This window comes from Synchiropus splendidus, chromosome 12 (assembly GCF_027744825.2).
Source record: "Synchiropus splendidus isolate RoL2022-P1 chromosome 12, RoL_Sspl_1.0, whole genome shotgun sequence".
NCBI classification, from domain to species: Eukaryota; Metazoa; Chordata; class Actinopteri; order Syngnathiformes; family Callionymidae; genus Synchiropus; species Synchiropus splendidus.
In genome coordinates, this window is record NC_071345.1 from 7,059,371 (window position 1) to 7,087,170 (window position 27,800).

The window sequence follows — 27,800 nt, forward strand, 5'->3', positions numbered from 1 at the left end:
AATTACATGTTCACGGACCGTGGAGCCAGTCAGATATCGCAGCCTATGAAAAGGCTCTTAAGGATGTTCCCCAAATTCATGAGGCAATCAATGACCAGGTGAGTGCATGACATCATGTTCAATTTAGATTAGTCAAAGAGCAATCCTAAATTTTTGTTTTCTGCTTTCTTTCAGTTGAAGTATGCGTTCTACCCAGATGGCAAAATCTGGAAGATGATGGAAACGCCAACCACCATTTGTCCTGTAACCAGTGCAGCAGTCCAACTGAGCGCCGTCTGGATCGCCAACACAGCTGGACTCTTGCTTCTTTGGTTTCCATTTCTTTAGTTTTGAATGCAGAAAGATCTGTATTTGTGTAGTTTTAAACGTATCAGATTCAGTATTTAGATCATTTTTTTCATTTCAAGCACCTGTATCTTCAAGTTGATTGCCCACATTGCACAGATTTCCCATTTTCTTTCCCTAATTTAGGTGCTAGAAACTGATACTGTTTAGCTACAGTAGCACTATGTAAGCACAATGTCAGCTTTTATGTAAAATAGACATTTTGTTTCTGAGCACAATTACAGTGGTACCTGGTTTTCGAACGTCTTGGAATTCGAACAAATCAGAGTTCAAACAAAAATTTCGAGATTTTTTTTGCTTCGGATTTCAAATGAAAATCCAGAACTCGAATGCCCCCGAAAAAAGCCAGAAAAAAATATCGTGTGCAGATCGATCAGCTGACCCACAACGCGCTTTGTTATTGTGTATAACGGAGCCTCTGTATGCAGACGTGTCCTGTTAGCTACATTTAATGACTGTTTTATTCTTCATATTGAGGTGTAAAACCTTTCCTGTCTCCACTCTGGACCGTGGTAGAGTGTCACAGGGGAGGTGCTCGCTCTCCACACCTCCACTCCAGGGTTTGATGTCCTGTTGTGGGCTGGAGCTGGGACAGGGATGAGGCGAGTCTGGGACAGAGCGTGACTTGGTTTATGACTTTGTCACAGCCAAACTGCACAGAAGCGCACATTCAGAGCTGGACACGCACCGGGCACCTCTTCACTTCTGGAGAGACGTCACTCACTCGGCAACCCCTCCCACATGCAGCGGCCACACACATAGAGGAACAGCCACCTGCAGCAGACACTCTACATTCACTCCTACAAAAGACTATTTTAAGGAACGCATTATTTCTTTTTCCATTCATTGTAATGGGAAAAATCAATTCAGATTTCGAACAATTTGCTTCTCGAACGGCCGTCTGGAACGGATTGTGGTCGAGAACTGAGGTACCACTGTATTTATTTTGATGACCTTGATCTTGCTCATGTATTGTTTGTACAAAGATAATTGTAAATGTTTTGTTACTATCTCCCCTCATATTAAATGTACTAAGAATACTGCCTGATGAAAACACACAAGGTTCCTCGGCACTTGATGATCCAGAGCTGCAAAACAGGAACAGGCACTGGAGAGATGACAGCTTCAATAAGTTTGCAATGACATTTTGGATGCATTTCCTGTGCCATCAATATTAAGGGTGATGACAAATTCATTTTTCAAGATGATAGTGCATCTTGCCATCAGGCAAAACTGTGAAAACTTTCCTTGCAGACAGACACATAAGGCCAATATCATAGCTTGCGAGTTGCTGTGTTGAGTTATTTTGTTTTTTTCTCCCTCACTATAGTCCAGTCACTGACAACCAAATAGTTTTTTTTCTTGATTTTTAAAGCGTTTCTTATAGCCGCCTTTTGAAATAACTTCAGTTTTTGTCTACGGTCTTCTTTTCCCTACACGATTAAACAACTTTCCATCATGTTTGCCCGGGGTTGTTGTTGCTGTGGTTGTCCGCTGAGTGGTGCATTTCTGTTTTCCTCGCTTTCGTTTTCGCTGCTGGTGCTGTCAGGGGACGGATGTCCACAGCTAGCCGGCTGATAGCTTTGGCGATGTTGCTCTTATCAGAATGAAACCACAGCCGGACAGAGGAGACTTTGCCCGGTTTTACACTGTCACGGACCCGGAGAAGCACCAGAAAGGTTATACTGTCTACAAAGTCACAGCAAGGGTAAATAGACGGAGAATGTTCCCACTGCGTGCTAAGCTAATGCTAGTTGCTTATAGCATGTCGAGCAGCCTGAGCTTCATGTATTGGCAAAATAACATTGTAGTTTTATACCACATGCCTTTACGACAAATAATTCTACTACTATTGTTTTATCCACGAGACTGGCGTTAATATTTAGGTCATTTATAGTCAACAAACACAGTTTCTAGTTTTCTACGTACCAATAAATCACGTTTTCTCTTGTAAATCACGTCCCTACAGTATCGCTATGTATGACGTAAAAGTTGTATTGGTTTACTGAAACTAGATACCTGATCTCATGCCATGACATTTCAAATATAATCCGGAAAATGCTGTTTTAAAAATAACGAATCACGTATGAGGTTTGTCATGTCGCTGATTGTTTGACAAATTAATATTTAAAATGGTTTACAGTGGCAAATAATTTCAGTTTTTCAGCCTGCTACTCTGCTTGACATCTACTGTTCCTTGGTGATGTCTCCTTTCATTCATCAGTAGTTGCCCTACAGACCTTCCATTGTGATTCTCTTTGCTGCGGTCGATGTGATACTGTGATAACTTATGTCTCTAATTTTCTTATTTAATCTCTTTTAAATGTTAACCTTTTGTTTGTCCCGACTGTTCAGATTATTTCAAGGAAGAATCCAGAGGACGTCCAAGAGGTAAGATGTTTTTTTTTCCTGAAGGGCCTCAGTAAAGATCGAGCACAATGACTTACTATAAATAGGCTACACAATTCGAGTAAACTGCAAAGAAAGCTGCTTCTTTTGCGTCTTGTGTTCAGAAGATATATTTTTAGCTTTGTGATTTCATGGCAAGCTGAGCTAATTTTGTAATTCTACAGGACATTTACATCTTAGAATACCCTGCTTTTTTATTTTTGCATTGTAAATGAAAATGTTCTTGTGTACTGTCTGAAAAGTAAACCAGGCATTCTTAATCTTAATAGGTAAAGCTAAATGAAAACAATCTACACAATCTTAATCAGGTAAAAAATGTGAACAGATCCATAACTATTACACAACTCAATTTCACACTTATCTGCTTCGGCATTCTATACTCACCTATCTCACTCTTTACTCTTTCAGTCAACCCCAGGTTAAGGGTCTGTATCAATGGGCTTCTGAACTCTTAATTCCACTACCTACCAATAGATAAGAATTATGATCACAAGTGCTACTGAAGCTCACAGGTTTCGCTCACCTGTTTTTAAAGTTAATGTAGAAAGTGCAATGGCTTATGGGAAACATTTTTTTCCTTTTTTTATTTTTAGCATTCAAGGAGGAGTGTGGGCTTTTCATGCTAATGAAGCAAGCATGATATCAATTACTCAGTGTCCGTCTGAGAGGGGCAGAAGCGGACATGAGAAATGCTGCTCAAGTTTATTGCGATCGGGTGAAGACAGAATGTTGTTTTTTACATAGAGACTCATCGTCTCTTCCCAGATAATTGTGTGGAAAAGGTACAGCGACTTCAGGAAACTCCACCAGAACCTGCTTCAGCTTCACAAGAGTGTTTGCAACCAGTCTGAACTCTTCCCACCGTTCGCCAAGGCCAAAGTTTTTGGTAAGAATTACCACTTTGTGGACATATTTGAAACTTTTCTGAAGTATAGGATTTGCCCAGTTTTGTAAGTCATGAGTGAATGAAATGTTTAAATTAGGACATGAGTGACACTTTTTTGTTTTCATTCAAGCTTTTTTAAAATTCATTTGCTTATGTTCTTTTAGACTTATAATACGTTGTACATATCTATCCAGCATGCACAATACTCTCACAAATAGGACTAAAATAAGGAGAACAGTACTATAACCAAAAGCATCATTTTATTGTGAATTTATTTATTTACTTTTCTCTCGTGATTAAGACACATCTCTGTTGTCATGTGGTTTCTAATCTGACGTGGGATGTGTTTTACTGTGCAGGTCGCTTTGATGACACAGTGATTGAGGAAAGGAGACAGTGCTCTGAAGATCTTTTGCAGTTCTCTGCTAACATTCCTGCACTCTACAACAGTCAACATATTCAAGAGTTTTTCAAGGTTAGCAAAATTCACTTGGACCAAAACAAGTCTTCTTTTGTACGGCTGCAAAAGACGTTTTAACTGCTTTTCAGGGAGGCAAAGTTCATGACGGCTCAGAGCTCATCGGCCCTGCGGAGCCCTTCTTGGACTTCCTGGCAGACAGCATCTCAGACTGCAGCTCTGAGGGTACAATTGTATCATGAAATCCAGCGTGCAAATAATAATAAAAATAATAATTTCCCTGTGACATATTTTTCAGTTCAAAGAGACGCTAGTGGTGCCGATGATTTGACAGTCACATCAGAGTATGGAGGTAAATTTGTATAAGTTAAAGCACATTCAACATTTTTGTCTTTAAATGATGGCTTCCAATTAGGACCGTCCAGTGACAGTGACCTGACCTCCCTGGTGGTGGACTCGGACTCTCTGGCTGAGTTGGACGATGGCATGGCCTCAGGCCGCACCTCTCCAAATCAACCACACGGTGGAGCCACTAGCTTTAGCAGCAGCTGCAGTCCTCGCTTGCATTCCCTGCATGACCATAGAACTCCATCTCCTGTCCCTTCACCCTTCGCTCTGAACCAAGAGGCCAGCGGGCCTGGCCGAGCTGCCCTGTTCTCTGGCAGTCTGAGAAAGCAAAGTGCTGGGAGTCTGAAGGAAGGAAAGCCAGATTATCTGGACAAAGCCAGCGAGTTTGTTGGTTTGGCTCTCGAGAAAGAGAAGGAGCAAGACTACCAGGCGGCTTTTTCCTTCTACCGCAGTGGGGTGGACCAACTGCTGAAAGGGGTCCAAGGTTAGTTAAGTCTGAAGCACAATAATATAGAGGAAATATGATGGGTTGGATTAGATGCCATTCACACATTAAAGCCGTGTCACGTCGTTGATACAAAGAAAATAAACTTTTTTTAACCAGATAGTCGTTAATAGCCGACTGCAATACTATTTTATTTTTTGGCTGATTTAGCGAGAGTTTCTCTCATGCTGCCGTGTATCATAACATATGTCATGTCCAGGTGAGGCCAGTCCCACACGTCGAGACGCAGTGAAGAAGAAGACTGCAGAGTATTTGATGCGTGCCGAGCAGATATCCAGTCAATATCTAAAGAGCAACATGGGTCAAGGGTCAACTCAAAAGGTGGTGAGTGGACGCAGTAACTGTTCCAGTTATAATTACTTTTGTGTCTCATATGAAGGGAATCGAAATATGTTTTGGACTAAAACTTATTCAAGTGTATTCCTGTGAAATCTCCTCATGATATTTCTGGGATCTGATGTCCAAGTGGGTAACAAAGAGAATTAATGAATGTATTAAAAGATGAAATACATAATCTTTTCTTATCATGTCATTTTCAAGGTCATGGGGGCGCAATGCTGCCAGTCAACCAGCAGAGGGGGCCAACAAAGTCCATCAAAAGAGCTAGAAGATTACAGGGTGCTTGGTGTCATAGATAAGGCAAGTCTGTTGAGAATTTTTTTTTGGCATTGAAAAGACATCAGAACAACTTCAATATATCAAATCATAAAAGCAGTTTTGGAGTACTTACAAAAAATTAATTTGTTGATGTTAAAGTGGCAGCAGAAATCCTGCGACCACACAAGACCTATTGTTTGTAGCTGTTGTGACAAAATACCAACTTTCTTCTCAATGTGTCCTTTGGCATCATTGACCATCCTTTTTGTCTGAAACAATAAACCTTAATAGATTGGCGCCATAATTTACGAAGTGTGTGTGTGTATGTGTGTATAGTGCCAGTTACGACGACCACAAGGTCAGTTTAGGTTGCTGGTCCTCTCAACCAGCTGCCAGCGAAGCCACTTCACCACTCAGCCATGAAATGACTTGGCAAGCAGCTCAGAAAGCAGCACACAACACCGAATCAATGATGCTTATCTTACACACACACACGTACACACACACACACACCTAAGACCCCAAGGAAAATCTTGACATGTGTGGACAAATCTGTTTCTAAATTTGACAATATCTCAGACACCAAAGACACTGCAATGATGTGACAGCTCAGAAAAAGGCCATCTTTCCTCCTCTCCTCCCACTTTTAACAGGGACAGAGGAGACAGATGGAGAGATCTCCTCACCCCGCTGCCCTCTGCCGCCCCCCTACTTCCCCCCTCTCTCCCTGATGTTTGTGTCTTAATTATATTAGCGCCCTGGCTAGCATTGCCACTCTGTTTACTCACAGCTTCATTCATATCCATTTAGCCTGCACCTGTTTGGTCCCAGCCAGGGTCACATGGAGAGAACACATGCACGAAACAAACGCACACATCACATAGACACACACCAGGCCACACACATATGCTAAAGCTCTCCCTCGAGACGCTGAAGGAGCAGGAGAGCAATGGAGATGTCAGAGAGTAAACGAGGGCTGAAGGAGGCAGGAAATGTAGATTGTTTAGGTGACCAAGCAGGGAGTGACTGGAATAACTCTTTCATTGTGTAATGGCTACAGATGGAAGGAAGATAGAAATAGAGGGAAGGCTTTGCTCTCTTTGACATTTTTCTCCCTCACTAAAACATCTGCTCTGTAATGGATTTTTTTTTCCTGTTTCAAAAAGGGTCTGAATTGTGATCATAAATTTAAATGACTGTCAAACCAGTGATATCTGTCCAATCACTTGTTCGCCCTTTGTCAAAGTGTGTGAAAGTTCTTCTCATGGCTTTACACTGGGATTTAAATCAACTTTTAGAAAGAAAGTCGTTCCACTCAGAAAATACAGGACACCTACATAGAAGTAGGGAGAAAAAGTCAAATATTAAATGTTATTTATCCTGATTATTAATAATAAAAGATCCATCTATTTTTCAATTAAGTCCCACCTGTAGTTTGCTGTCATCTTAAGTACCCGGACTCACCACCACATGTGCAAAGGCACCCCACAATATTTGCATATCTGATCCTAAAAACCAGAAATTCTGTAAATCAGCTATGTCACTTGTTTAAATGGCGTGCATCACCTGGAAGGTGTTCATCACCCAAAGGTCACAAAGATCATTTTTCAGTCATCTGGAGAAAGAAAGACAGGAGGATGTGGTGTTTCCGGATAAATAAACATCATATTCAGGTGCAATATCATTATGGTCACTTAAAGCACTGCATTATGCAGCCAGGAAATTAATTTCATTTTAAAGCCATGTGTAATGCTCAGGCTCAGTTCATATCAAGTGTCTTAAAAGGGATCTAATGAAGCTCAAGATCAGCCTCAGTTATTTAAAAGTGGGTCAACGCTACGCTAACCCAGTATTAATGATGAATAACCTAAACAATTGTGATGTATTACTTCTAGAGAGTTTGAGGTTACAGAAGTATAGACACAGAGACATTGCACAGTAGAAGTACAAAGCAGTGCAGTATTTTTCATCAGAATACTTCAGAGGTTCTCTTCAATTATTTCTTGCAGTTCAGACTTTGTTTAACGCAGCAGGGCCTGCTGGCTTATTGCCAAACGTCCAGGATAATTTCAGGCATTTGTCTTTCCGTGAACCTTGTGTGAGTCTTGACCCAGTCTTTGGAGAACACTGCCCTGAAGCAACTGACCACTACATCATTCTTGACTGGTCATACCTGGCAGTTAACAGCTCTCTTTCATCACAGGTTCTTCTGGTCATGGACAAGAATACGCAGGAGACATTCATCCTGAAAGTAAGTTGTGTGTGTCGAAGAGTCCTAGATCATTGCCCCCCTGCCTGTGTCAGTGTGAAGTGTGCCAGAAGCCCCTGTGTGTGACCGCTGTAATTGATTCTAATGGGCCTGTCGCTGTCAGCTCCTCTGCTCTCAGGTGTGAGACGTGTGCCAGATGCCGACACGCAGCACTGACTACACACGCGTACACACGCGTACACACGCATACAAGCATGTCCAGGGCTCCTTGCTGCCAATGTGAACTTTACATGTAGCACTGATAGATTTGTGTAGCTGCAAAAGTCACACACTTGATGGATCCTCTGACTTTGGGTTGCCACGGGGCATAGCTGGTCACTTGTTAATGAGAGGTTTCTCCTTTGTTACACTCTCTTACCTTTCAGGTTTTTGCTGTTCACTACACAAACCAAGTGTGCAGAGTATCTAATCTATCTGTCTACCTAAAATCATTGTTCTTTCTTCTGTCAGTTTATCTATCATCGAGCCTTCTTTCCTTTCTTTCTTAGAATTTAAATTTCTCAACTCCATAGATCCAGATCCTTGACAGTGTTCCTTGAGACTTAACTAACCAAGACAGTTAATAAAATAATGGAACGGGGTGCTTCTGACCAGTCAACTGAGGCTGAAATCTTTTAACCAGGGTTTGAGGAAGAGCAGCGACTGTGGGAGAATAAAGAAGACCATCATGCCTCACTCAGTACCCCACATGGTCCAGCTAAGAAAGTTCATTGTCTCTGAGGACACAGTTTTTCTTTTGCTGCAGTACGCTGAAGGTAAGTCGCTCTCACTCTTCAGTCCCAACTCCTCCACTCTGTCCTTGTTCCTGGCAGATGTTTGATACAGATATGTGCGTATCACTGCCTATTATTCTGAATAGCAGGTGGTGCCACGCTTCATTAGCTGTGCCAACACCTGGGTCTCCTTACATCCCTCTCACTTTAGGTATTTTGGCTGTGTAGGCTGGTGTGTACGTAGGAAACAGACACCTAATAATATGTGATGTACTTCGCAGTGACCTCTGTTGATATCGCTGGAGCATCAACAATATTCTTGTCTTGTTCGACACTATTTAATAGAAACTAACTCAGATTTAACAATGTGGCTGTCACAGGTGAGAATAACGCAAAAATCCATGGTTTGAAAGAGAATAGCTAGGCAGGCAGAAAGAAGCAGTGACCTCTGTGTTATTGAACACAGCAATGTGTGTAGGTTTTTACTTTGTAAACCACCCAGCTGACCTGCTATCATTATCATCACCCTGAACTCCACATCTATTCTCATCACACACAGCAGATGTTGCCGTACAGTCCCTCACAATGTTTGCATGTGGGCACCTAGAAGAGAGGCAAGGGACTGGCTGAAAGCTCCTAAAACTTTTCTGGAAAGATATCCTAATCTCATTTTGAACTCGGTGGGATTTCTATATGGTTTAAGATGTTCTCTCAAGAAATTCTCATTTTTGTTACTATTTTGGAGGCTTCTTTTCTGTCACTAGTTCTGTTTCAATTGTGCAGCAGCCATTCAAGAGTTCCCCTTCTCTTCCTGATGATCTGCAGGTGGGAAGCTGTGGTCTCACATTGGCAAGTACCTGCGGAACTCCAGTCCTGATGAGAGTTTTGACATTCCCTTCATCCAGAAAAGCCACACAGCGGCCATTCACTCACCCCAATCTGCACTTCCGCATCGAGATGAGGATCCCGCAGATGTTGTGTCAGGACTTGGTGCCGCCTCTGATTTTGTCTCAGAGCTGAAGACAGAAAGGAGTGATCTGACGCCTGAGAAACCTGGGTTTCTTTCCAGGCTCATCAAGCAAATAGGTGCCCAGTCAGACTCAGGAGCCACGTCTGAGGAAGAGTGCACCAACAGTTATTTAACTCTTTGCAACGAATACGAGCAGGAGAAAGTAGACCCGCTAAATAACGACGAGGACGACGAGAAGAGCGAACAGGAAATGTTGTCGCTGGAGGTCCCAATAATTACAACAACTACCACGTCTTCACGCAGCCGCTCCCTGCTCAGCAACGACAGCCTCTCCTCACCCATCAGCTCACAGGAACTTGGCTTCTTCACGGAATCGTCCGACAAGAGCGGGCAGAGTCACGACCAGTTTGGTGTTGAAGGACAGGATAACAGTGAGGTGTTTAGCTCGCTGCCTTCTCCTGCTGTGCCTCTGTCTCTGGATCAGTCCAAACACACGCCGATGGAGTTCTTCCGAATCGACAGCAAGGACAGTGCGAGTGAGGTGTCGTGTTTTGATTGGGGAGAGAAATCTCACAAACAGGTCTCTCTTTTTTCCACGTCTGACCTCGGCTCAGACGTCACTGAGGATCTTCCAGAGCTGGCTCAGGAGGCTAAAGGACACTGCTTGGAGATTTGGGGGTTTGACTGCAGCGACAAAGTTTCTAATGAATCAGTGCCTGTAATTTCCTTCCAAGAGGCAGTGGATGAGGAAGAGGGTCAGCCGCCAGACCTCCTGGTGAATCTTCCTGTGGTCAGCAGCACCGTGGACTCGTTACATGAAGAAGCATGTGCACTGTCTGGAACTGTGGAGGCCACAGATTCCCCTCAAAAGTCCATCCAGCCTGATGTTTTGCAGCTTCACACCCAATCTGAGGAAGACGTCACCCCTGCAGGGTCTTCCTCTTTCCTTGCAGCTGAGCAGGATGAGTTTTTCGAACAAAAGTTGACAGTTGTTTCATTGCATGACACAGTCGGAGACCCAACAAGGATTACAGGCATTCCATCCACCAGTGAGACTAGTGAGGGAGCCATCGGGCCAGAAACAGGTCTTCCACTGCGAAACGTGTCAGGTGTCGCCAGTGACTCATCAGGAATTATTAGTCATGCAGGTGGCGAGATTGATAAAGTGTCCCGGCTGTTCGCCGAACTGGACGAGCTGTCGCTGGCGGCGTCCCAAGCTCGCATCCCAGAGGCATTTGTGCGCTGCTGGGCCGCAGAGATGGTGACAGCTTTGGATTCTTTGCACCAAGATGGCGTCACCTGTCGAGACCTCAACCCCAACAACATCCTGATCGACCATCAAGGTCAGACATTGGCTTTTAATCAATGTTTTTCCATGTTTCGTTGCTTGAGATTGGAATAAGATCAGTGTTCAATTGGGGACTAACCTGAAACAACTCAGCTAATGGGAGTCTTTCAAGATGGAGCCAGATATCTGATTTATATAGCTCTTCTTTGATAGACCTGGTTCTTTCCAAGAGCACAACGATTCTCTCAACTTCTTCTTTTGTCGTCCTCCAATCATCTTTCCACCTCGTGATCAACAAGCGTCTAATTAGCTGAGTGGCTGTTTTAGTCTCCCTGATGGTAATTATTGTTCTAGAGGGCCCATCAACAGAGTAGTGTGGTGCATCAGTCTGGCTAGCACGAGCTAATGGCTGTGGCTACCTAATGACACCATTAGTTCTAATGATGGCGTTAACGGGGAGCTGCTAAACAGGAGTAATCGCAGAGGCCGCGTGCTTGAAAATGCTGGCACGGGGATGCAGGGAGGGAAGAGGAAGGAAGAAGGAAGTGCTCCAAGGGTGAGCAAACGCTTTGCGGAGTTTAGTGGAGAGTGATGTTTGAGGACAGACGAAGAAGACAAAGACAAGCGCTTTATCTCTAACCTGAACTGGTTGTCTCTCCTCAGGCCACATACAGCTCACGTACTTCTGCAGCTGGACCGATGTGGAAGATACCTGTGACAAAGATGCCAGTTTAAATATGTACTGTGCTCCAGGTGAGTAAGAAGTCATAACTGTTATTCAAACTAAAATGTTACCGTGGATGGCGCAAGTTATTTGCCACATCCGAGCTCAGAGACTATGAAGACCAATAGAAACTAACCTAATAGATATCCATGTTTTCAGACCCGTGCGCCACACTACAGAAGTTTGTTTGTCCAAAAAAAGTTTAGAAAATATCACAAAATGATGTCCTAATGTGACCAAGAGAGGATCGCTGTTGTCCCCGGTGTCTGCATTCTGTCCCGTCAACAATGACTAGAATGAAATTAAGGAGAGTGGCTTCAAGGACAATGGCCTATTAGGACGAAATTTCACTTAGCATTTTTAGTTTTAATTATTGCGGTTCCATTGCCGTCCTGCAGAGTGTGCTGCTGCGCAAGAGTGTGATTTGTAGTGATGTGTTCTAAGAGATGCTGTTAAACCTGGAACTATCTGCTGACACGCAGCAGCACGCGAAAGATTGTAGTTTGTGGATTTTTAGCAAAATCCTCTTTTTAATGATCAAATTCTAGATTTATTTGTAATCAATTAAATTACTTCAATGCTGGTTAGAAAAATAATAGAAATAAACTTAATATACTTATAAAGAATGATATATATATAGGTCATACACAAGGTATTTAATTTATATGTATTAATTTTATTGACCATAACTGTGCAAAACAATTGACACACCAATAATTGGTAAGTGTTTATAAACATATTATTGTGTGTATTTGCACAGCTAACACTCCTATATATTTATACAATCATATTTTTAATTGAAAAAAAAATCGCTGTGTGTGTTCGGACTTGGACTTAAATAAGCTTACATTTCATTGTCAATGAGGAACATAAATATGACTGTAGAATACAAGGTATTTTTAATAACATGCGATGTGAACAAAAAGGAAGAGGATTCTCAGTAGTAGGATGTTTTATTTTTAATGTTAAGGAAGCACATTTGTGAGCAGTCTCACACTATCTGTATCAACAACTAATTCCTAGATTCCACATTTGACTAGTGTCCCAGAGAAACTATGAATACACATTGGTGATGTGAAACATTTTGTGTACCTACACATGTTGTGCAGTGTGTGTGTGTGTGTGTGCGTGCGCGCTCATGCATGTGTGTTCCCCTGCCCTTGTTAGGCATTGTCGTTCATCCAGACAGGGTCATCTCTAGTGATGGCTTAATTCCTGATGACAGATTTATGACTGTTTGCCAAAAAACTAGCATGGGGCCCATGCTGGGGCCGTGTGTGTTTGTGTGTGTGAGTACTCGTGGGTGCGCATGTGTGCGTAAAAAGGAGGGGAAACATGTTTTTAAAAGCTCTCACTTTCACGCCCAAAAAATAACTCGGGAGTGGAGTGGGAACAAATGACACTGGCCGGATTTTAATCTGTTTATTCTGCGCCGGGCTTATTTACTTTGTCGTCATCTCATCAGTTCTGATAAACATCAGATGGCAAATGTTTTCAATCCAAATTAGGAGAAAAATCTGCTGCGTGATTAATTTCTCTCAGTTCAAATTTAAAGGCATCTGTAAATAATCTAGCCGTGAAGATTGTATGTGCAGAAGGTTATATGTCATTACTTACTTGACAGTCGGTGAGCAAAATGTCATGCAGCTCCTTTGGATTTTTGGATCATGTTTTAATGCTATTTACTCTCATTTGTACACACTTAATAATGTCTTTTTTTTACCTAAATAATTGGTACTTTTCAAAGGGCTCAAAATGCCAAGCTTCATCTATTCATTTATACATCGATACTTCTCCAATTTCCTGCTCTCAGACTGAGACTCCGGCACTGCTGGCAAACATTCGTGTCAACAGATCCTTGACACTTCCTACCTGCTTGATCGTAACTTCTTTCCACAGTTATTGTCAGTTGTCGTTTCAGGAAGTTGGTCTGAGAGGAGAAGAGAGAAAGTTCCTGATGTGTCTTTGGAGAGAAGGAGTGTGAGTGAGATGCAAAGCAGCAGGGAACTTGATTGTTTAGAGGAAAGGGAAGAAGAAGCAGTAAGGTGAACGTATTGTTAAACTGACACGTCACCGCCTTACTGTGTTTAACATTTCAGTGTTCATCCAGCAGGTTTTTTTTCTTCTCTGTTGAGGAACTGGAAACGTCAGGTTAATTTGAGATTGTTTTTTCAAACAAGAACCACAATCATGAGGTCTGGATGAACTTGTGGCCTCTGGATGCAGTTAACTCCCGTCCTCGTTGCCTCTGCCCGGCTCTGACAGAGCGTTAAGTGTAGCAGCTCCACTGTACTCTCCCTGCAGCTCCTTAGACATTAATCCATTGTGATGACATCGACCTTGCTCTGAGACGCGAGTCTGTGAGTGTGTGTGTCCACTCTCTCCCCTCCAGCTCACAACTGCGCAGGTATCACTAGTCCGTTCAATGACGATCTTCTCTCCTTGGTTGTCAAAACACTGGTTCTGGGGAGCCCTGAAGACCGGTTGCTCAGTTGGCTGTGAGTGTGTGCGCGCACTTGTGTGTGCGTGTGTGTGGTATCATAGCCCTCACTAACCTTGGCTGCAAGAGAGCCACGCAGGCCTTTGGAGGTTCCAGCAGCCTTTAGGACAGGAGGGGTCTTTGTCTCTGATGGTCTCCCAGCTGAGGAGCCTGGTCTCTGGGCACGTACAGCCGTGACCCTTTGGTCCTGGCCCCCTTAGGTGACCACTCTCCCTCCCCTGAGATAATAAAGAGGAGGAACGTGGAGCAACACAAGAGACCATCTGGTACCCAGTGGAGCGAGCTAACACTATTCCTGTCATTTCAGATTTTTATAATTGTAACACACCATTCCAGAATTCTGGATATTCCAGAGGATGACTTGGGTTTGTGGTTTAAACATATTCTGGCATCGTTTGTGAATGAAAAGCAAATGTAGAAGTTAAACTAAAAGTCCTGTTTAATGTTTTAGTGGGCTTTGAAATACTAATACATTTCATTGATCAAGCAGTAGGAGAACATTTGAAGTCCAGCCTGATGATGTATCTTTACGTGGCTCTGTGTGTTCACGCGTGTGCATCTTGGTGTGTACACATTGTTGCGTCGTCAGCGCGCGCGAGGTCGGGTCATGCAGATGGCGTGAAGTTGCAGCGCAGACGGTTTCCACAATTTAACTGCTTTTTTATTATGCAAATTACCCCTTCATGAGAAACACGTGTGACTGTTTTTGTTCTCTTTCCCTCATTGTCAGTTCAATTAAATATTATTATGCCGCATTCAGGAGTGGATTTAAATGCTGCTTTCTCAGATGTTTTAAAATATACCTGTGTTTTTTTTTTTGCTTTTTACTCCTGACTGGCCTGGTAATGAATCATGTAATCATCCGTCTTTCACTTTTTGCTTCGATCTCAGAGGTGGGAGGCATCAGCGAGGAGACGACTGCGTGCGATTGGTGGAGCTTGGGCGCAATTCTGTTTGAGCTTCTGACAGGCATGGTGAGTCAAGTGTTGTCTTTGTTGCGAAGGTGTTGTGTTTGAAGGTGTACACCCTCGCGCTCTTTGTGGGCCTGCCAGCTTGTGCGTGATTCTGCATGCAGGTCGGCATGTGTGCGAGTAGGCGGTTTGTTGTTTCGCCGCGTCTTGGCTGCCGTCTCCTCCTCTGGTTCTCGGCTAGTGCCAGGGGTGTCTGTGTGACTTTCTCCCCCAGCTTGAGCTCCATCTGCTGGGCCAGAAGGTCAGCTCTCCCAGGGAGACACTGCTGGCTCCTGGACGCTCCTGAGCCTTAGATCAGCAGTGAAGGTGAAGACCGGGGCAGCTCTCGGGGTGATGAAACTCCACTAATCCAGCAATCGGGACCATTTTTCAAGAAAGCTTCAGGCGGAAAGGGAGCGTCGCTGACATTGTGTCCTCACTTATGCTGTTATTTTTTTAGCTGAATATAGAATCTTCTTAAAACTCTCATCACTTAATATTTGCTTTTCAACTTTTGCTTGGTTAAAAAAAATGAATGTAAATGAGTAACATCAACTCCACCAGCAAGTATTCTAAAACATACTTTAAGTATGTTGGACTTTACAGTATACGAACACTAAACTTCGTAGGATTCATTTTTAAGACTCACCTGAAATCACCCTTTCATCTTTGCTGCTACTTCTAATCCCTGCCTCTTCAACCGTCATTCCTGAGGGATATTGATAATAAATGAGTATGTAAGTATTGGCTAACAAATGTCAACAACTCAACATGTTATTGGGAAAATAATTACCGTATTTAATTATTTATAATCAGATTTGCTTAAAGAAGTTCTGTCGCAAGCAGCTCAATCAGAAGTCACTACCAAGTTTAATTTCTTAGTTATTCATTGACACTAGGCCAGCTTGTTGCAGTCGCAGGGCCACATGTGGCCCCCAGGCCGTACTTTGTCTAGTTACGTATCAAAGTCTTTTTGGAGACACGGTGCAAATTGTGTTGCGAAGAAACTTGCCGACATATAAAACTTCTGAATAGGGTTCTCAAAAAATTGCGAACATGCCATATTCAGATTCATTTTATGCTCCATATATTTGTTCCCCCTATCTTGAGGAATAAACACTTAAACACACACTGCAGGTGCAGAGTGGCCCTTCAATTGTTTATTAGATTTAAATAAATTCTAACCGATTGCCAGTGGCTGTATTTTCCTATCAGCAGGGCCCATCAGCATGCCCGAGTCGGGGTGTTTAGTGTCATTGTGTGCAACAACACACACGCACACACACACACACCCACCCACTTACCTGATGGTGGGGGGGACTCAGTCACACAGATGTCTCCTTTGATGATTATGTCGGGGTACGGTCCTGGCAGCGATACACACACGCGTGTCTCCTGATCCTTGCAGGATAAGATCTTGCCTGGAGCAGTCTTGACTGCAGCTAGGAACCTGGCCAGAACTCCTGCAGCACCAATCAGCAGAGAGACAACTGATCTAACTGATGGGAAAACACACACACGCTGGGTCCAGCAGCACAAACCTACAACTCACAACTTTCATTTTCTGTTTGTGCTGACACTTGAAAAGCTGCAACACGTAGCCATTAAAGTCATTACTGTCAATTATTTGAACTCTAAGGATCAGAGCTGCTGCGTGGTGATTGCTGTGCCTAATAAATTGATCCAATGAAGGATGTCAGCACTTACGACTGACCGGCTCTGTTTAAATAACAAAAAAACAAAAAAACTTTCCCTATTATTCACTGGATGACACACAAAGAAGTTCTAAGAAAGAGAAACATGTGGGAAAACTGTTTGTGTTGTTTCAGGTGTTCTGCGCGTTGGATGAGCACCGCAGGGGTCTTCTCGGTTTGTTCTGTGCTCCCACTGACTGTTATCTTTTTCGCTTCACAGACTCTGCTGCGGTGCCATCCAGCCGGAATCAGTCGCCACACAACTCTCAACATCCCAGAGTTCGTGTCAGAGGAGGCCAGGTCTCTGCTCGAGCAGGTGGGAGTCAACTCTGCCGTGTTTTCCGGACTATGGAGTCGCGGTTTCACTGGACCTGCGACTCAGGTTCCACTTGTTTGTGCTGAAGTGTAGAATTTCACATGTTCTTCATTGTTATTTCACACTGACCAAGGAGTAAACATCATTACATGACCACAGTCCTCTGCAATAAATGTCAAGCTCTTTAAAAAAATAAAAATAAAAATGGAACGGTATGCTGTAACAACAGTTGACATTTCAATTTTCATTTTAATCACAAGAAGTACATCTCTCTCCAACCTGCAGCTGTGTTCTCTTCATATATCTGGCTGGAATGTGCGGCATGAGTTCTGTGATCAACAGGCTTCAGTCATTATGATGCTTCTTTCTGGATATTTCTGTGAAAAACACTTAGAAAACTGCAGTGTTCATCTCCACCTCCATGATACGTTATACATTATCAGTTCATTTTGATGTTCCCACTTTATTTAAATACGTTTGATCACGTGGGCATTCATCTTTAAAAAGAGATTTTTTTCTGAAGCTGTCGTGGCTCATTGTGGTGTTCCACCCTCAAACCCTGGTATATCTCATCTACTGTTAGCCTTTCGAAACCCCCAAACTTTCTTGTCTCCTTTCCAGTTGCTCCAGTACAACCCAGTGGAGAGACTTGGGGCCGGAGTGGCAGGTTCAGACGACATCAAATCTCATCCCTTTTTTGCCACCGTGGACTGGCCCAAGTAGACGTTGGAGCACAAGCATCAAATTTTGTTTGCCAAACCCAGCCGTGTTGAACAATGTGTAAGTCGGCTCATTTGTTTTTTGCAGCCGTGGTTTTTACATAAGCAGGGAGGACTTGTCATACACGCCGCCATAGATATTGTCCCAAGTGTGATCAAGCTAACTCACTCCCTCCAGACCTTCAACCCCTGACGCTTGAAGGACCGACAGCCAACAGTTAAGTCCTTGTAAGTCCACTCCACTACAGATTCATGTGCAATATGAGCACTGTTGATGTCTCACTGCACTGCATTATCTCATACAGTCTCTATGCAAAGTGAGAGTCGGGCAGCGGGGCACGTGTGTTTACAATAGTTGTTGTGATTCTGGCCTTGTCTGTTGTCAATGGTCTGCACTGATTCTGCATGTGATCGATGATATTTAAACATCAGCCTGTACAAGTCGTTTTTGATGGATGTTTTTGAATGATATTGGATATTTTGGGACCTTTGTTTTTTACTTGAACATAAGTCTGATTCGTCTTTTGAAGCAACTTGATCAGGATTTCTTAGAAAATTGTGCAAATGGACTGTTGGTTGACACAAGCTGAAATCTCACTTCGTTATGGTTCGACACTCTCGTACTAACACAACACGTGTGCGTCTGGTGCTGCACTACGACAATAAATACATGAACAACTCTAAAGTACTTCCTTTTCTTTCTTTGTGTTGTGTGTCTGTTGGGTTGTCGAGTGTGTATTATCAGTTTGTCTGTCACTATATATTCATTTTATTTATTTATTTATATATATATATATATATATATATATATATATATATATATATATATATAGCTTAAAGATGTGTGTAAGTCTCCTTACATTATTGTGTTCCTTTAGGTATGTTTGTTGTGTATGTGTTCTTGGTTGTGTTTTAGTGTGTTAGTCGTGTGTCCTTGTTTGTTTCAAAGGGTTTTATGTTTGAACTCAGTAATGTGTTTATTCATGGAGTATTTTTTGTGTGTGTGTGTGATCCACGTGTGCTTATAGTTTACTGTGTTTACATTGCTGTCTGTTTTTTTTCTCTTATCTTATAGTTTTGTTGTTTGTTAATGAAAGTGTGTTGCTTTTTGTCAAAGTTTCAGCATTTAAATGAGCTAATCTTTGTTGAAAATGGTGGAGATATTTGCGTACATCTTTGGAAAGTTTGTGTTCTGCTGTGTGTATTGGCTACTTGAAATGATGAGTGAAATTTTGGTGGGTGTTTGTGCTTGTTAGGAAGTGCTGGTGCTTTTCTTGTGTCATGCTGTTAGGTGTGTTTGTATTTATGTGTGTGAGCATCAGGGCTGATGTATTTTCTCCTAGAAAGCTGCTGTTCTCCTGCTGAGTGTCACACTGGGTTTGAACAGCGAGACCGCTTTACTGCCCAGCAGGTGCTGAAGTCTCCAACTTGTCTTCCTGCTCACACACGGCACTGATGCGTGCTTCAGAGTGACATCAGGTGGACAATAATGAAGAGCATGTCAGTTGCTTTTACGTTGAATAATGTTGGAAATAAACCTCCAGTGTATTTCTGAATGACGACCAAGAATCCAACAAGTTATATCCAAGAAATGTATTCTCTGACAGAGGAGTCTAATACATAAGCAGAATTCTGGGTCAGCAGCTACGGTACACCTGACCTTAGCAGTAGTCCGGTAGAGCGACAAAAAACTGAGGTCTTGACCCCTTTACACATAAAAGTTCTCTATGTGTGCACCGTCCTCGTCTGATTGGTCCTCAGCCGTTGACGCCAGTGCTGGTCGCTGGCTCCATCGTAACCATGGCAACCATCACAAGGCACGCTCCCCTCCTCCGGACCCAGGTCGCTCTTATCAGGACCAGCTCTGGAGAAGATGGTACTTTCCAACCTCCTCCGTCTGACCTTGGGTCCGGAATGAGTTACAATGTCTGCTCAGGCCTCCAGTGTGCTTCACTCCCATCTTTGTACTCCACGTGTAACTTCTCTTTCTCACGCACACTCACGCACACTCTCTTTACTCAGCATTCCTCCATCTGTCAATAACGTCTTTATTAGTAGCACAAGCAAATCCAACAATATTAGTATTGTATAATAAACGCACAATTCCCATTAAAAATTATATTTCAGCTTGAATGTAAATAGGAAAACAAAGGTAAAGATACTGCACTTCTCAACGGTAAACTAAGTTAATATATTGTCTGTATAGTAACATGACCAATTTTGTTTTGTTTTTTTAGTTTGTATTAGTTTGATTTTGATAATAGGCATTGGTTTTCAGTTCTATTTATTATTTAAGCTTCAATCTGTTCAAATTGTATCGTATTACTGGTGAAGATTATACAGGGGTTGGACAAAATAATAGAATCACCTTAAAGCTTTTTTAGCTTTAAGGTGTTTCCATTCTTTTGTCCATCCCCTGTATATCATTTAAAAAAAAACTTTTTAACATTGTAATGGTGTGTTTTTTATGCTCCTTACATTCTTAAATACTGCTAAAATATGTGTATTCATTGTGAGTTCTAATAACTCATTTTTCAGAAATAAAATCACAAATATTCTTGGAATCTTGGATCAATAAAAATGACCAGAAAGCACAATTTCTTTTTTTTTTTGATACAGAATTGCAGGTGTTCCACTGAATTTAAGAAACATCTGATCAGAAAATACTACAGAAAAACTTTAGGATGCATTTTTTTTCAAGTTCTTTTAACACTTTTTACAAATAAATGCGTTTTATAATAAGTTAAAATGGAACTTAATGACTACCTGGTCATCAGATTTTGATGAGAGCTTTGACACTGAAGCATTCTTCTGTGTCATTTAGATTTGAATTTAAAAGACATTTTGTCTTGCTTTTTTCTCCTGACATGATGATCCAGCCTCTCCCACACAGACTCAGGTCAGAGGAGTTGTCAGCAGCAGTTCCCTGGTGTCGCTGGCGTTGCCACGGGGTCAAGAGTCTGGGCTGATTAGTGCTGGTAATAAGACCTGTCTCTCATTACACACACACTCAGGGCGAGAGGGTTCGCCGCAGCTCTGAGAGGAAACCTGTCAATCTTGCTCAGCACAGACGCCAGTTTCGCCCTCAGCGCGTTCCCGGTCGCCCCAGGAGTCTAGTTCTCAGTGTACAGAGACGACGGCTTCCTGCAGGGACCTGGCTCCTCGGATCTGTTACATCAGCTATTGTTAAAAAGTAAGATTACACTTCCATGCTCAACTACATTAGCCATTACATTATGACCACCTGTCTGGTAGTATTCTGGTTTCCATGGTGTGCGGTGCACAGTACCGGTCAGTAGACTGCCACGGAAGTAAGAGGCGTAGCACCAGGTTTGAAAATATGAGTATCTGTATCCTTACCTATTTCAAATTAAGTATTTTCCCTGTGCTTCGTTCGAAATATAAATTGTCCATATTAACTTAATTACTTCCTTTCATATCATTTCATATAGATCATTTGTATTTATTTATTTATTAATAATTAATATTTTTAGGATTTAAATAGACATATTTATTTAATCTGATTTATTTATCTATTTATGTTATTAATATCCCTATATTTTCTTTATTTCTTTTATATTTTTTAGATTTTTAATTATGGTGCATTTGTGATCTATACACATGTTACTATACTGTGAAGAGGAAAAAATATTTTATGTTTTAATGTTAAAATAAAACATTCTCCATACCTCCAATGAAGAAAAATATTTTCTGTCTTGAAAGGAAACATTCTCTTGCTGTGTAGATGAAAGAGAAAATGTATTTAAGTCGCTTGAATCTCTTGTTTCTCAGATTGCAGCGGTTAGATCATGAAGGACCTCCAAAGTGTTCAGTGATGGGAATGAAGTCCAGTCTTGTTGCACTTGTTCTTGAGCTTGTTTTGCTCATTAAGTGGCCACTTCTGGGTGTTTGTCCGCTTGAACACAATGAAGGAAGGTGCATGTGCGGTACATGTGTGTGTCTTTGCCATGGGGAAGGATCCGGGTGGTCAGAGGCAAGATAAAGAGGACATGCCAAGAACTCCCATGATGCAACGCCAGCTTCTCATCCGGAGCCCTGAAAGCATCACCCGGGCCTGCAGGCCGAATTGACCCTTGATTCCTGGACCTCTCTGTTTTCTCTGCGCAGCTCTCTTTCCCACCTCTTCCTTCTCTCTTTTACACACTGGCAGCAGCCAAATGGCCTGCCCTCTGCTACATTTTGCTGGTGGTCAAGTTTTGTTTTTTGTCTTTGATGGTTGACTTTAGCTCACAAAGCCCAGGAGGACTCCTGTAGCCCAGGGACGGACACACACTCTCGCACACACTCCTGCGCCAAGCTGAAGAGTTCCGCTCGGAGACCTGGGGCATCTTCTCCAGCTTCTGTCAGAGTCATGATGTCATTATGAAGAGACACAATGCCTCTTTACTATCATGCCCTCGACACACCAGTGCACCACACACATTCTGTTGTATCAGGCAACTTTACAGGTGAGCATTTACTCCAATAAAAGTTCAGTTTACAGGTAATAACTGTCATTCGATGGTGCACCAAGTGGGGTTTCATGCATGTACGGTACTCAGGTTTGAGGTGGGTCTTATCCCAGACACAATGAACAAACGTCTCCCGTGGGATTCGAACCCTTGGCCTTCAGCCTGTGAACTTGAAATACCCCAAGCCTTGTTAATGTTCATATTGACTGCTTAATAACAATTTACCTGCTATTGTTTCCCACCTCCTTGGTATGTCAGCAGGCTTCTTCTACATTTCAAGACACCACATCGATCCATTACCACGTAAGCGTTCTTCTTAAAAAAAATCTATATTTGTTGCACGTCCCATGTTCGCGCAGATAAACCAGATCCAACGTGACTGTGTTCTCTCAGATCAGTAAAGTCTGCAGGGAGACAGCGAGTAAGTGCACCATAAATGCCTGCTAACCCTGGGAGGTGTCTCCACTCACTTCAAGTTCAATTACCCAAGGTGCCTTGCTGCGTGAAGGCTCCTCTCTCTACCTCGACTGGAAGTGCTGGCTATTTTTCCCGCTCTGAGCGATGTTCTACCTCACCTTCCCCTTCACATTGGATTTAGGGGTCTCTTTATATAAGCCGCACATTCGCATGTGAGTCATGATAGGCTCAGATGGTAAAGAAGTCCCAACTGGTGCCCAAAAGACGTGTCACTAGTAATACCTCCCCCCGAGACCTGAGGTGTCTCCTTTTGTTGCTCTGTGGGCCTCTGTGATCCGTGTGGAAGGGCGGCACGCCTGGGCAGAGGCATGCCGTTAGCTGCTCACTAACATAGCATTAGCTCCACGGCCATCTCAGTGGGCCGGAGCTGTCTCAACCACTTCGGCACGCTCGACTGCACACACCTTCTGTGGCTCCACACACCGCTTGTTAGCCGCTGACTGCCCGTCCTCGATCGTCGCCTCGGATTTCCTCATAACTTTCACTCAACTTTTTCAGGATATAACAGTAAAATGAATTTAGACGTTGAATGATTCTCATCATATTCAGTGTGAACAAATCTTCATAAGCATATTGAAGTCACACAAAGATGATTTTGTCCAGTTGCTTTGTATACTCTTGACAATAGCTGTGTGAAATCACATGGATGTCAAGGCAGAATTTGGCGCGAACTGAAGGAGATATAACAAAGTTAATTTAAGGAAAGATACAGTATTCAAAACCTCATCTGAAGAGCGACACGCTTCCCGCTGTGATCCCCTTATTTCCACCAAGTATGATCGATAATGCTACACATTTCATTAATGCTAGCACTTGGAACATCATCATCCAAACGGGTTCTCGCAATGGCTAAAAACAGCTATAAGACCAATGATCTCACCTGTGATCCTCTTCTTAAACTCTTTCAGAGTTACTCTGAAAAGTAAGTATGGAAACAACTTCTGCTGCTATTGCTCCGGACAGTCAACTGCAGATGTCCAGAAGAGCAGTGTCACTCCTGACCTCCCATCACAGCTACTTGAATCGGATTGACTTAAACTTGTCATACTCTCCTTACAGAGCCAAATGGGGGGCCTTCAGTTGACAGAGTGTTTCAACAAGAACCCTGAAATCTGAAGTCTGCCTCTGCTTTGTGTCTCTATGGGGTTGCCTGAATACAAACATGCCTTGGTTGAAGAAGAAGCCTCTCTGTGTGAGTGTGTTTCTGCTAATTCATAATTCCTGTGTTTATTATTCCCTGTAGCACTTTGAACGACAAATATGTGGCGATTGTGATGCACAAATAATCTCGTCTTGCCTGGAAATCCTTTGCTCTGAAGAGGCCTCAGCAGGACTCCGCTTAATGCACCACTCAAAGACACTAGGGGGCCGAGTCAATTGACAATCTCAATGAGAGGAAGGATGAAAAACGGAGCTGCAGATGGAGGAATAGAGATCAGATCACTTTCTTGTCTCCTCATCTTTGGGGTTGTGGGGTTGCCCGGGGCGACCTGCGGGGGAATGCGACGCTTGTTAAGTCGATGTTCCTGGGAATGCAGCTTGAACGCTGCGCTGGGAGCAAGAGTCGAGCAGCTAATCTGTCTGTTCCTTCCAGGCGCAAGTCTTCTTGGCACGGGGATGTGTTCTGTTACCACACACACGCACACTGACACAAAGTTACTGTCACAGCCAGACGACATCCAGCTCATCCTCAGGGGAGACAGACAGCAAAAGGGGAGGTTCAGAGGGAGAAGTGGCAGCAGATTAGGGAAGTAGATGACATTTTATACATCCTGACAGGGCAGATAAAGGGGAGTGGGAGCGGGGGTGAACAACAAAAAAAGGAGGTGGGTGTCAGGGAAGTCGGCGGATGAGATTAGGGAACGGGAAGAAAGAAGGATCCAGGTGGGAACTTTGAAGTAGCAGGACAGAGGGGGGAGTTGAAGAACCAAAGTGAGGAATGACAGGTAAGAGGGAACAATGTGTTTCATTAATAAATTAACTTCAAGAGATTTTAAAATGAGCAAAAGAAAGTTTTGACAAAGGAAAGTAAACAAACAAAGACACCCAGTTTAAATTGGCTGAATATAGAAGACAGGCTTAAGAAAGTGGAAAGAAAAAGCTGAAATTGAAATAAGCCGTCTGGATCGTGGGGGCAGCAGGTGAAGTAAAGGGGGCCAGAAAAACCCTTTAACTCTTGAGTCAACAGAGAAACCATTTGGACATGGTTCATTCAGCTAAGATGTTTGTGTTTCCTCGACCTCTTGGGAGAATTAGAAGAATCAAGAAATGATTTGTTGGTGATGGTTTAGCACAAGTTATCATACTTTCCACCATCTAATGAGCAGATAGTAGTAGAATTCATTTTCAATTACTTTGATACCCTGATAAATTATTGCCTGGGAATGTGTTAGAATTACTCTATCATTTTAAAAGGCTTCGGAATGGTGATGAGTCTTGTCAGAAACAAGCGAAGGAGGTCATGTCTGGACACTCAGTGAAGCAAGGGAGTCGCTTCAGAGAGCCAGGGCCAAAAGGGGTGAGAGCCGGGGTTAGTGGGGCGAAGAGCAGTGTTCTTGAGGGAGTGTGGAGGATCCTTGGAGCCCTGGCAGCTTATGGCATGGCCTGCAGTCAAACAGATGCTGCAGGCCTTGCCAGCCTTGAGCAGGGCACAGATGAGACCGAAGCAAGAGAGGGACGTGCCTTGTCTTCTCCAGTGTTCGTGTGTGTGTGTGTGGACCTGTCTTTCAAAAGAAAAGGGAACGTGACTGGTTTGTGTATGTTATGCTAATGCACACCGGTTCAGCTGATTGTTGGAAAGGCAGTAGATCTCCCACAGAAACCAGACAGAATGTGGTTTAAAAAGAAAATAAAAAATGGCCGATATTTCAGCCGATATATCAATACCCCTGCAGTCTTTCTATTCATTATTACAATATGTAATGTTTTATGACACAAGTAATTAATCCTTATTAGTAGTTAAGGAGAGGTGTATCCAAGTTGCTGGCAGTCTGTGAGGAACAAACTCACAGCCAATGATCAAGATTGTACAGAAGTTTTCCGTGATTTTTAAGTAAGGTTGTGCATACCATAATCCTTGGTTATATCTTGTCTAAATGGAGTGTATCAGTCCACTAAGAAAAGCAGGACTTCAGCCAACGGTTTTGCGTCACTGTTCCAAGAAAAGTTTGCTTTTTGCTCCTACTTTTCGCTTTAACTTACTTACACGGGTTTAAGGCAGACAGTGCTATGTCTAAATTTGAGAGTCTGTTTTTGAAAACTACTGACTAGTGGGAGGAAGCAAATGAAGTAAGTGGAAGAAGAGCAGCGCTAACTCACTCCTCGCCTGCTATTCTCTCTTCTCCATCTCTATTTTTTTCCAAGTATAAGTGATAATATCCTCCCTTTTTCTACCTCTCACCAGCTTGAGTGATTTGCTAAGGCGATGTGTTCACTAGCGTGCGTGTGTGCGCGTGTCTCACATTAGCCTTTTTCCATTAAAGCAATTTCGCCGCCCATTGTATTCCTGAAGAGGACCTGGGAAGTCACTAATGGTGCCTTGCGTCCACACTTCGCACACACCCGCCGCAGCAGCACGCAGCCGAACATCTCTTGGTGCGCGCTATCATCACCTGCCGCCTGATTGCTGTAAAACACACACATTAGCATAGAATGAGACACATTATCACTCCTGATTATGGGACACTAAGAGGTTTCACAGAAAAAAAAAAGACCTCGCACCTTTTCTCCACAATGCTTGCTGCTAGTGAGATAAATGCATGTTGTCCAACATCTCTGACACGACCGAACTGCAGCCTGAAGACTCCGCTGATGGATTTAATGGCCTCTTGTTGTCCATGCTCATAACTACTCGGATTTGTTATGGCCATACTAATTTTTTCAAATTTAGACGACAATGTGAATCGACCATGAAAACACACAGCTTGGGATGATAACGTGTCTTTGTAGCAGGGATTTCAATGGCTGAGGTCGAAGTAGGAACAAGCTGTCAGAGCCTCGCACTCACCCACCATTAGGGAGCTGGTGGTTCATAGTTAGCTCATCTTTCCCGACCAGGAAGTGTCTGCCTTGTACGGAGGATGCAAAGGACCCTTGTTGGGGTCAAAGGCCAATCCTCTACGCCGTTGACAAATGTTTTCCTAAGTCTGGGAGTCCTGATGAGGTCCTGCCACCTCCGACAAACCTCGCTCATTTTAGCCACCGCAAAGATGCAGCCATTGATTACTATTCAACTTCTTTCCGGTTTTTCTTTACCCCCCGACTAAACGCTAGAGGAAAGTCTATGTTTAGACCTCAAAACAGACTGGCAAGGTCATGAGGTCATGGCTGGAAGAGACCATAGCAAGTTGGGAATTCCCCTGACATAAAAGCTTATTGTCTACAGTAAAAAAGTTCCCCGAATGGATGTTATTTCAGTTCGTTCTGAGAAGATGTCGACCTGAGAGTCTGGTGTTGAAGTTAAACAAAGACCGTATATGATTGAAATGTATGACGTAAAAAGGCTGTCGTTCAAAGCAACGCAAGCGTTACACGGTTGGTGGCGGTGTATCTTTTGTAAGGCACACGAATATTGAGGTGTGACACCTTTTTGGTGTTTTAGTTGGACCCCTAAATGGCAAATTTCTCTCTACAATTACGGTGTTTCCATGGTTCCCCCAACACTCACTTTCCATTCACAGTCGTATGGAAAAACATATGGAGGGTGATAAATAAGCTGACGGTAGACTGAGGACCTGTTCAGGGTGCCCCTCTCAACCTAAGCAGCTGGGATGCATTCCAGACCCTGCAACACCTTTGGGGATTAAGTCGATGAAGAAAATGGATGAATGAATTTGGTCAAAAATTTTCAGTGCGAATGGCACATAGTGTTGTAGATTACAGATTTCCTGTCTGTACGTTTGTATTTAAGATGCCTGATACTGTAGTTCACTGATGCGACTGATGTTGACTGGACTGGATTTCCCACATTCTATGACCTGCCGCTACGTTAAATCACAGGAGAAAAACCCACTTAAATGGTGTAAACATTACTTGAAATGACAAGCAAGTTAATGGTTGGAGTTTGTATTGCATAGAACACACACACACACACACACACACACACACACACACACACACACACACACACACACACACATATGCACAAACACATACTCAGGTCTTTGATAATGACATAATTGTCCTGGAGCACAGATCCATG

At 43.0% G+C, this 27,800-nt stretch overlaps 1 protein-coding gene across 4 annotated transcripts; it reads left to right on the forward strand.

Moving 5' to 3' along the window:
• The first annotated feature begins 1,883 nt into the window (after positions 1-1,883).
• Positions 1,884-18,322, forward strand: rps6kc1 (ribosomal protein S6 kinase polypeptide 1). 4 transcript variants are annotated; one of them, XM_053881564.1, is made up of 16 exons: positions 1,884-2,053; positions 2,701-2,736; positions 3,520-3,640; positions 4,000-4,115; positions 4,190-4,283; positions 4,357-4,410; positions 4,474-4,890; positions 5,111-5,235; positions 5,452-5,550; positions 7,712-7,759; positions 8,400-8,532; positions 9,316-10,803; positions 11,412-11,501; positions 14,864-14,946; positions 16,837-16,932; positions 17,554-18,322. In XM_053881564.1, the coding sequence occupies exons 1-16, from the start codon at positions 1,952-1,954 to the stop codon at positions 17,653-17,655; spliced, it is 3,204 nt and encodes a 1,067-aa protein (XP_053737539.1). In that variant the 5' UTR covers positions 1,884-1,951; the 3' UTR covers positions 17,656-18,322. The 4 variants fall into 4 exon arrangements, with proteins under 4 accessions (XP_053737539.1, XP_053737540.1, XP_053737541.1 ...); XM_053881565.1 differs by having other exon boundaries at positions 5,111-5,232; XM_053881566.1 differs by lacking the exon at positions 4,474-4,890.
• The last annotated feature ends 9,478 nt before the right edge of the window (positions 18,323-27,800 follow it).

Excerpts from the sequence above, each read along its gene's own strand:
- rps6kc1 (XM_053881564.1), top strand. The coding sequence starts at position 1,952 with ATGAAACCACAGCCGGACAGAGGAGACTTTGCCCGGTTTTACACTGTC. Across the intron at positions 2,054-2,700 it reads TCTACAAAGTCACAGCAAGG|ATTATTTCAAGGAAGAATCC; the intron begins GTAAATAGACGG and ends CCGACTGTTCAG. Across the intron at positions 16,933-17,553 it reads CCAGGTCTCTGCTCGAGCAG|TTGCTCCAGTACAACCCAGT; the intron begins GTGGGAGTCAAC and ends TCTCCTTTCCAG.